The following is a 9,911-nucleotide window of genomic DNA, read 5'->3' as shown; positions in this document are numbered from 1 at the left end:
ATTGCTAGCACCGCCACTCTGCTTTAGTCGCTCGTTCGCGCCCTCACCAGTGAGTTTTCCATGAGTGATCTCGGTGACCTTCACCACTTTCTCGGGATCAACGTTCATCGCTCCACCACCGGCCTCTTTCTCTCTCAGGAGCAATATGCCCTTGAGATCCTCGATCGTGCCAAGATGCTCAATTGCAAGCCCATCTCTACTCATGTCGACACCTGCAGTAAGCTTTCTGGTGCCGATGGTGTCCCTTATAGTGATCCGACTCACTATCGTCGCCTAGCTGGTGCACTACAGTATCTCACACTCACCCGCCCGACCTATCCTATGCGGTTCAGCAGCTTTGCCTTGTCATGCATGCTCCGATGGAGGGTCACTACCAGCTGCTCAAGCGTGTGCTACGCTACCTCCGCGGCACCACTCACTACGGGCTCTAGCTCTACCGCTCCTATTCGCATGATCTTCTTGCCTACAGTGATGCTGATTGGGCCGGCTGCCCTGACACCCGGCGCTCCACCTCGGGGTTTTGTGTGTTCCTTGATTCTAACCTCGTCTCCTGGTCCTCCAAGCAGTAACACACCGTGTCTCGGTCCAGCGCCGAGGCCGAGTACCACGCAATTGCCAACTGTGTGGCCGAGTCATGTTGGCTTCGCCAACTTCTTACGGAGCTTCATCGCCCTCCTCGCCGGGCTACTATTGTGCACTGTGATAATGTGAGTGCAGTGTACCTCTCGTCCAACCCTGTTCAACATCAACGCACCAAGCACGTGGAGATTGATTTGCATTTTGTACGCGACCGTGTGGCCCTCGGCGAGGTCAAGGTGCTGCACGTCCCGACCGGGCCCTAGTTCGCTGATGTCTTCACCAAGGGCTTGTTTGAGTTGTCACGTTACCTTTGTATTCATGTAATGTATATCTGGTCAATTGTTGTGACTAGCAGTCCTAATCTCCAGGAGGTTACCTAGTCTAGCGCCACCTCCTGTGATCGTGCCCTGCATGTAGGCTGCTCCTTGTATATGTAACCAGACTGCCTACGGCACTGTAACACAAGATCCATAATCCAGTTGTGTCCATTTACTCGTCCAATTAAATTACACCGAGGTCTCTCAAATTTCTTACAAACCTTTCCCGAACGGGTGACCCAACCCTCACAAACACGGCTGGGCAGCCCACGTCGGCGGTGACCTCGGCCTGAAACCCGTGCACCGTCGCCTCCCCCACGCTACCGTGCCCGCTCCTGTGCCCACCGCCGAACTCTTCGCCGGTCCACACGTGCCTCCACGACCCCCCGTCCGACGTCGGAAAGTAGGCGGTCACCGCGGTCCTGCCCTTGTCCAGGACCGGCACCACCATCATCTCCGTCCCCACCAGGAACTGCTGGTACGTCAGCTCCTGCACGCGCCGGTCCTCCGGGTAGTGCAGGAATAGGTGGCGCGCCACGGGGAGGCCCTTCTCCGCCGCCTCCTGCATGCCAAGAAATCCATCCATCCATCACCCGAACTCGTGATTAATTGAAAAATTAGTAGCGCTAGCAGAGCGGCATGGCGTTTGGACCTCGACGAGCTGGACGCGGTAGAACTCCCAGGCTTTGTACATCTTGGCGCAGCGCGCGAAATGCGCGAGGATCCGGCTGTTGGAGTAGAACTGGCAGTTGGACCCGGGCTTGTTCCCCTGCAACAAATCGGTGGATCATCTGAATCATCATGCGCGCGTGCTTCATCCAATCCAACAGTGGTACGTGTGTGTGTGTGTGTGGTGCTGGTACCTCGTGGGTGCGGAAGACGACGGTGAAGGCGTTCACCTCCATCCAGCGCATGAGGAGCTCCTCGCTCCGTCGGTAGCGCAGGAGCGGGAGGTCGACGGTGCAGTACCCGCCGGCGTCGCTGTGGTTCAGCGGGATGCCGGAGAGGCCGCCGCTGAGCAGGCCCACGACGCTGCTCTTGATGCCGTCGTTGGCCTGCCAGCTCACCATCTGGTCCCCCTCCCAGAAGAGCATCGCCCACCTGGAGCTCTCCCTGAACCCCGCCCGCACGAAGAACACCACCCCTTCCTCCTCGTCCTCGCCGGCCTCCGACTTCCACTCGTCGGCGAACTCCCGGTTGACGCGCGCCCACAGCTCCGGGTACCGGTTGTGCGCCGCCACGGGGTCCTCCCCCGAGTGGAGCCGCGCGTCCAGCGGGAGGCCCTCCCCGAAGTCGGCCATCCAGCCGCTGACGCCTTCGTCCGCCATCCCGCGCAGGATGCCCTTGAACCAGGAGCTCGCCTCCGGGTTGGTGAAGTCCAGCATGGCCACGTCGAACGCCGTGTTGGGCATCATGTATGGCTCGCCGGCCTCGTCCCTCACCAGGATCCCCAGCTCCTTGGCCTCCTCGTACAGGTGCCTCCTCGCGTTCCCCTTCTCACCCATCTGCACACACACATACTACATATAAGCTCGATCACAAGGAATTTCCACCAAAATTTGGAGCTCTGATCGATCGGGGATGCACATGCACGGCACGAACCGGGACGAGGCAGGGATTGCAGTATGTCATCGTCCTCACGCCGTCGCACCTGAGGTCGCGTATAAGATCCTTCCAGCCGGCGTAGTGATCGTCGTCGACCTCCCAGTTCCACCAGAGCTGCGACCCGATCGCCGTCTTCCTCTGCCCAACCCAATCCTGCAGAATATGCAACACGCACTAGTTCAGAGTTCAGAGTTCAGAGTTGAGTGTTTCTCAAGTGCTTGTTGATTCCTTCAGACCGGAGACCTGCAGCCAGAGTGCGGAGACCGGGACGTCGTGGTCTCGCAGCTGGCTCCACACACGGCGGACGGCGTCCGTGCCGCCCTGCATGCCGACGACCGCGCCGGACGTGATCCATCTGGGAAGAACCGGCGGCCGTCCGGTGGACCCCGTGTAGCTCGTGATCAGCTCGGTCGGTGACTCTCCCTCTAGTATTCTTCCCTGAACCGAATTCCCATAAACCTGCAATGCACAACCGAGTTGAGTTGGACTGTCCGCGGTTCTTGACTTCACTCAGCTCACTCAGAGACTGATTAGAAAAGAAAGTGCATATAGACATGCTGAATGGCTACCTGAATCTGTACTCTGTCAGGTTTTGTAAGGTCAAATATAGAATAATCGTATCCCTCCAGGTACAGGGACCTCATCTTGGAGGTCATGTAGAAAGGAGATGGAGCATACGTGGTGCTCCAGTTTCCTCCCGACCTACACAAAAATCACCAGGAGTTGAACACCACAACAGAGCGTCTCATACTCGAAATACAAAAAAAGCAGGACTGATTAAAATGGCAACATAATCTCCTTGTCTGGCTATGACAAAGTGAGAGAACTGTGGACATCGAGTAGGAGTTCCAAGCGCACACGCGCAAGACAACTTTCGGTGACAATTTGTCACTGTCGCTAGCTCCTAGCTGTGAGTCATTACACTCGCCATCATTGCCATCTTAAATACTTGTACGTATCAAGTTCGTTCATGGATGCAACAAGCGACCACACTAAGAGCGTTTTCAATCCATCGATGATGCCCAAACTCTTGAATCTAAATGGTCAAACTTTTGAATCTTTTGTACAAATTGGACTGTTCAAAATAAATAAATTATTATTTTACAAAATTCATTATAATAATATGGCATTTATTTATTTTGAAAAAAATGAATTTATTTATATTATGTAAAAACATCATGTATTTGAATTGAAAACCACAATCGACAAATATTTGTAACAAAACATGGGGAGACTATTATTTACCTGTAGCTGAGGAGATTGGCAGCGAAAGTGATGGGCTGGTCTCCCCTGCCAATCCCCTGCTCCTGCACAAGAACGGGCACCCTTCTCCCCTTGAATTCCATGCAGCTGAATTGCTCGCCGAAGCCGTAGAACCGCTCGTCGAGCGAGCTCGCGTACGTGAGGAATACCCGGTTGAACTCCTCCGGCCGTGCCTCCTCCTCCGCCGACGCTCTCTCCGGCGGCGGCAGCAGCGCTGAGACCTCCTCCTGCGCCGGGAACCCGGCGGAGAGCTTCTTCTTCTTGCTCATGCTCCTATGGACTCGCCCCGCCAGGCGGAGCCGAAGGCTCAGGATGTTGATCCTGTGGGGCCTTGGAGCTGTCGTGGCCGCCGGCGGTGGACTCGAAGGATCGGCGTGGCCGCAGCTCCATTGGTAGTCGGCGATCTTGACGCTGAACGACACTTGCGTGTCGCTCTTCTCCTCCAGGAAGACCCAGTACCTCGCTGAAAGGACCGGCTTTCCTGCGCGGGCCCTGGCGCGGCGGCCGGCGCGCAGGCCGCAGCAGCACGACGACGCAGGGTCCGCCTTCTTCGCAGACACGACCCCGGTGATCAACAGCACCGGGAACCGTGTCTGGTCAGACGCTTCGAACGCGGCGCCCCGCAGGGCGTCGGCGCCGGCCTCGACGTCGCAGCGGTACAAGGACCTGATCCTGTCGACACTCTGGCGGTCCGGAACAAGGCGGGCGGGTCCGTCGCGGAGCGCGAACGATCCGCGGCACTCGTCGGCCTCGGTGGTGGCGGAAGCCGCGGAGACGAACGCGACGCCGGGGATGGTCTCCCACATCACGCGGCTGCGAGGGTCGCCGCCGGAGGAGGAGACGCGTGCCAGCGAGATCGCTCCGCCGAACGAGGGATTCCAGCTCAGGCGGAATCGGGAGCCGACGGGGTAATCGTGGGCGTGGGCGAGCTTGGAGAACGGGCCGAAGGAGAGGGGCGGCGCGGCGTCGCCGTTGCGGAAAGCGGCGGCCGGAACGGCGCGCGGGAAGGGGTTGTTGAGGCGCGCGTTGTGCTTCTTGGTGGTCTTGGGCTTCTCCGTCGCCGGCGACGTCATGGCGGTGGCGGGAGAGCTGGAAGAGACTCGCGCCCGGGTGCTCTACTCGACTTGGGATTGGGAAGCCCGCCATTGCCCATTGGCTGAAATAGATCCTGGAATGAGGGAAGATGGGGACGGGACGATGGGCCCAGAGACGGAGAGCACGCCTTCGTTTTTGACCGACGTCGAACGGGAATCTGAAGTTCTCAGCACACGTTTGAAATGAAACTACATTAGACTCTGGATGTTAACTTCTTTTTTCTACCGAGGTGGATGATGTTAGAGCATCTACGACCGCAATTGCCTAAATTCGGCATGAAAATACCCGCGGACGCGCGATCGGTCGCGTCCACGACGGACAATACACGAAAAGTTGATTTCACAACCATAAACACCATTTCCAAATTAGCAAATCCATATTAGTTTATATAACGTAAAACCTAATCTAAGCGGACCTCAGCCGGCTAAGTCGTGCCCATGTCTGGTGGCCGGCTGCGCCCTTCGAAAGGTTGGTCCAGTCGCTGGCGAGATAGAGTAGGCCATGGGACACGGACCGGCTCACAGGACTCAAGACGTCGCCGTCTCCCATGCCCTACTCTTTCTTGTCGGAGTCCGGAACCTTCACACTGTCGGTGAACATGAGATCAATGATGGATTCGTCCTCGGAGGAGCCGGTGATGTCCACCATGATGTAGTTGCGGTGCTCGACTGCTGCAACATACGGGGCATCGGAGAATGCGACTCCGCCTCGCCAACATTCACCGTCGCGAGGGCTTCCACCGTCTCCCATGCCTGATGCCTTGCACGGCTGGAACGCCACACCATATTGGCATCAGCGGAAGCCCATGTGTTCACCTTCGCCTCGGCGCGCCAACGAAGCGGTTGTGCATCTGCCGACGCGTTCGGATGCCAGACGGACCGCACCGCCTCCGGTGACGTAGTAGCTGAAAGAACATGGTGCCCCATGTTTGGTTTTGGCAATCGATCACAATTCCTATGGACTAATGATTGCTTTGAATTAAATTTGAAGGGTTTGTCGATATGCATTGCTTGAAGACCATTTGTTGGTTTCAAAGTTATAAGAAGGAGTTGGCCATGTGAGAGTTGAGACTATTGCAAGCATGTCTTGAAGAAGAGGATTGTGTGAGCATTCATGTTTATGTTCAAGACATCATCTTTATGTAGAGAGAATATATGATACAAGGTTGATCAAGACTAAGTACAAAGAGTGGATTCAAGTCGATCAATACACAAAGCATAGAAGATGTACCAAGTGGGATCCAATGATCCCATGGTATGGTAAGCATTGTCCATTACGCTTTGTGTACCAATCCATGATTTATTTGAGGTTTCTATGTGGGTTAGGTATCTTTCTATGAGCTTTGATCAGAAGGAAGATAGCATATAACCCATGGAGGATGACATCAAGTGGTGATCATCATCAAGGTTGCGTTGTGCAAGTTCAAATAGAGCGTCATGAAGAGATCATGTGCTTGAAGCTTTCTGTCCACTCTGGTGATAACTAAAATGTGAAGATGTGTCGAAGAGAGGATCACCCATAGTGGAGTATGGAGGAGCAACTCACTAGTCTTCATCAAGCCAGCAAAATCAAGAAAGGTGGTCCAACTTGAGGAGGTCAAGATTGTCATAATCTAGTTCAAATGGACTGTGCGCAAGGCTAAGGTATATCCTTAATAGGTTTTCTATCTTACCGGTCTCGTGGTGTTAGTTGTGAGACCAGGTTATAGGATCGATAGTTGTACTATCAAGGGGGGCTCTCGAGTGAGTAGCTTGATCGTATCATTCATAGAGAGCTCAAATCTTTGCATCCTTGGCATCATATTTCTTGGTTCTTGTTTCGTTTTTCTCTATGTGAAGTTTTGGAGATTTTGGTTATCTTCTTGACAAGCTCAAGTTCATCGAAAATGGATTCCATTTGCATCTTTTATTATGTTTTCGATGTTCAAGTTTTTGTCAGTTCTTCACTTATGGAGGTTTCACACTTCTACATAATTGCCATATTACTCTTGCTTATTCTAAAGATTTCGCAACTCATGTCGTTAGCTTTCTATAAAGTTTGAGTTTGTCGAAATCTGAGTCTATCCACTAAAGTTATGGCAATTTCGGACTAACCTGTTTCCTCTATCTGTTGCTCAAGGCGGTTGTACCACATACCTTGGCGGTTGTACCGGCTGCCTCGTGCTTCAGGAACAACTACCGCCCGAGGGGTTATTCCCTCGGGTTAGGCAGTGTCCCAAGTGATGGTGGAGCATTTGTACCGCTGCTCTTTGGTGGTTGTATCGCCGGGGACTTAGCCACCCCATAGGGAGCTTGTAGGATCGAAAGTATGTCTAGAGGGGGGTGATTAGACTACTTGACCAAATAAAAATCTAGCCTTTTCCCAATTTTAGTTCTTGGCAGAATTTAGCTATCTTAGCACAAGCCAAGCAATCTCCACACAATTCAAGCAAGCATGCAAAAGAGTATATGACCAGCGGAAAGTAAAGCATGCAACTTGCAAGAATGTAAAGGGAAGGGTTTGGAGGATTCAAACGCAATTGGAGACACAGATGTTTTTGTCGTGGTTCCGATAGGTGGTGCTATCGTACATCCACGTTGATGGAGACTTCAACCCACGGAGGGTAACGGTTGCGCGAGTCCACGGAGGGCTCCACCCACGAAGGGTCCACGAAGAAGCAACCTTGTCTATTCCATCATGGTCGTCGCCCACGAAGGACTTGCCTCACTAGCGGTAGATCTTCACGAAGTAGGCGATCTCCTTGCCCTTACAAACTCCTTGGTCAACTCCACAATCTTGTCGGAGGCTCCCAAGTGACACCTAGCCAATCTAGGAGACACCACTCTCCAAGAAGTAACAAATGGTGTGTTGATGATGAACTCCTTGCTCTTGTGCTTCAAATGATAGTCTCCCCAACACTCAACTCTCTCTCACAGGATTTGGATTTGGTGGAAAGAAGATTTGAGTGGAAAGCAACTTGGGAAGGCTAGAGATCAAGATTCATATGGTTGGAATGGAATATCTTGACCTCAACACAAGTGTAGGTGGTTCTCTCTCAGAAAATGTGTATTGGAAGTAGGTATGTTCTGATGGCTCTCTCCATGAATGAAGAGTGGGTGGAGGGGTATATATAGCCTCCACACAGAATCTAACCGTTACACACAATTTGCCAAACTCGGTGGGACCGAATGGTTAAACTCGGTCGGACCGATTCAGCAAACCTAGTGACCGTTAGGATTTTCGGTGGGACTGAGATGCAACTCGGTAGGACCGATATGGTTAGGGTTAGGGCATAACGTAATCTCGGTGTGACCGATTACACAAACTCGGTGGGACCGATTTTGGTAATAAGCTAACCAGAGAGTTGGTCAGGTAAACTCGGATGGGACCGATTCGCTCATCTCGGTGAGACCGAAATGTTACAAAAGGGAAACAGAGAGTTTACATTGCAATCTCGGTGGGACCGATCGCTCATCTCGGTAAGACCGAAACGTTACGAAGGGAAACAGAGAGATTACAATCCCATCTCGGTGAGACCGAGATCCCTATCGGTGAGACCGATTTGCCTAGGGTTTGTGGCAGTGGCTATGACATTTGAAACTCGGTGGCGCCGGATAGAATAGAATCGGGTGGGGCCGATTTTGACTTTTGGTTTAGGTCATATGTGGATGTGGGAAGGTAGTTGAGGGTTTTGGAGCATATCACTAAGCACTTTGAGCAAGCAAGCCATTAAGCAACACATCATCCCTCCTTGATAGTATTGGCTTTTCCTATAGACTCAATGTGATCTTGGATCACTAAAATATATAATGTAGAGTCTTGATTTTGAAGCTTGAGCAAACTTTTTGTCCTTAGAATTTTGAGGGATCCACTTTCCTCATCCATGCCATGCCATTCATTGAGATTTTCTTGAAATATTAATCTTGGAATAATGTTAGCTCAATGAGCTATATGTTGTTAGGAATTACCAAAACCACCCAGGGATAGTTGCACTTTCAGAGCTGTCGGGTGGTTGTTCCAACTGAAGTACCGCCCCAATCAACAGAAAAGGTGATTCCTTTTGGGTGGCTAGGCGGTACTCGACGGTAGTCTCCCGGTTATCCCAGCTGCTATCTTTGAAGTGGTACAACCGATGGCCTGAGGCAGTTGTACCGCTCTGGAGTCTGGACTTAGCGGCTATAGGAGCCCTGACGCAGTGATTGTTCCAGTCCATGTACCACACATGGGTGACTCTGTTCGGGTACTAGGGTGATACATGGTTGTACATGTCCGGTTATACCTGCTGAATTTATTCAACAGTACTACCGACGGCACCGGCAGTTGTACCGCACCAGGCACCATGGGTTGGCATTTCCGCCTTGAGCGGTTGTAACGCACTCCGATGCGGTTGTATCGCTCATGTGTTTTTCTGCAACATAATAGTTAGATTCATGGGGCCCTATTTAAGGGGGTCTTCTTTCCCATTACCCCCAATACCTTGTGCAAGTTTTCCCCCACCACTCTTGACCTCCTGGAGCCTTCTTTCTCTCTATCCTACCCCCCATGATTCTTGCTTCTTTTTGAGGGAAAAGATATAGAAGATCTAGATCTACATTTCCACCAATCCATCTAGGTGAGGGGAACCCTTTGGGATCTAGATCTTGGAGTTATTTGTGTTCTTTTCTTTGTTCTTCCTCTCATATTCCCCCATAGCATTAGTTGTTGTGGTGGGATTTGAGAGAGAAGGACTTGAGCACTCCTTGTGCTCTCGCCATTCCATTTGATGCATCAGTTTGAGTTCCCCACGATGATACGTGAAAGTGAAAGTTGAGTAGCTCATTACTCTTGGGTGCTTGGTACCCTAGAGCTTGTTCCTCTTGGGTGTTTGGGCGCCCTAGACGGTTGGTGTTGTTGCAGAGCTCAATCATTATGGTGTAAAGCTTGGGGGCGCTTTGGTAGCCTCCAATTAAGTTGTGGAGATTGCAATGGGCAATTTGTACGAGTTCGGTAACCGCCCTCAAGGGTCGCCAATTGTACAGGTTCGATGACCGTCATCAAGGGTCCCTTAGTGAAGACACGGCACCTTGCATTGTG

General features: G+C 52.2%; 1 protein-coding gene across 1 annotated transcript; it reads right to left on the bottom strand.

Annotated features, from left to right (window-relative positions):
- Positions 1 to 1,044: 1,044 nt before the first annotated feature.
- On the bottom strand, positions 1,045 to 5,007 carry LOC125543664 (sulfoquinovosidase-like). Its single transcript, XM_048707089.1, has 7 exons — positions 3,747 to 5,007; positions 3,071 to 3,203; positions 2,745 to 2,960; positions 2,499 to 2,654; positions 1,760 to 2,401; positions 1,549 to 1,665; positions 1,045 to 1,458 (listed from the first exon to the last, which is right to left on the bottom strand). Exons 1-7 carry the CDS (start codon positions 4,835 to 4,837, stop codon positions 1,081 to 1,083), a joined length of 2,733 nt encoding a protein of 910 aa, XP_048563046.1. The 5' UTR covers positions 4,838 to 5,007; the 3' UTR covers positions 1,045 to 1,080.
- Positions 5,008 to 9,911: the final 4,904 nt, after the last annotated feature.

This window comes from Triticum urartu, chromosome 3 (genome assembly GCF_003073215.2).
Source record: "Triticum urartu cultivar G1812 chromosome 3, Tu2.1, whole genome shotgun sequence".
Classification (NCBI taxonomy): domain Eukaryota; kingdom Viridiplantae; phylum Streptophyta; class Magnoliopsida; order Poales; family Poaceae; genus Triticum; species Triticum urartu.
The sequence above is the reverse complement of the archived record's forward strand: the minus strand, read 5'-3'. Positions and strand labels throughout refer to the sequence as shown.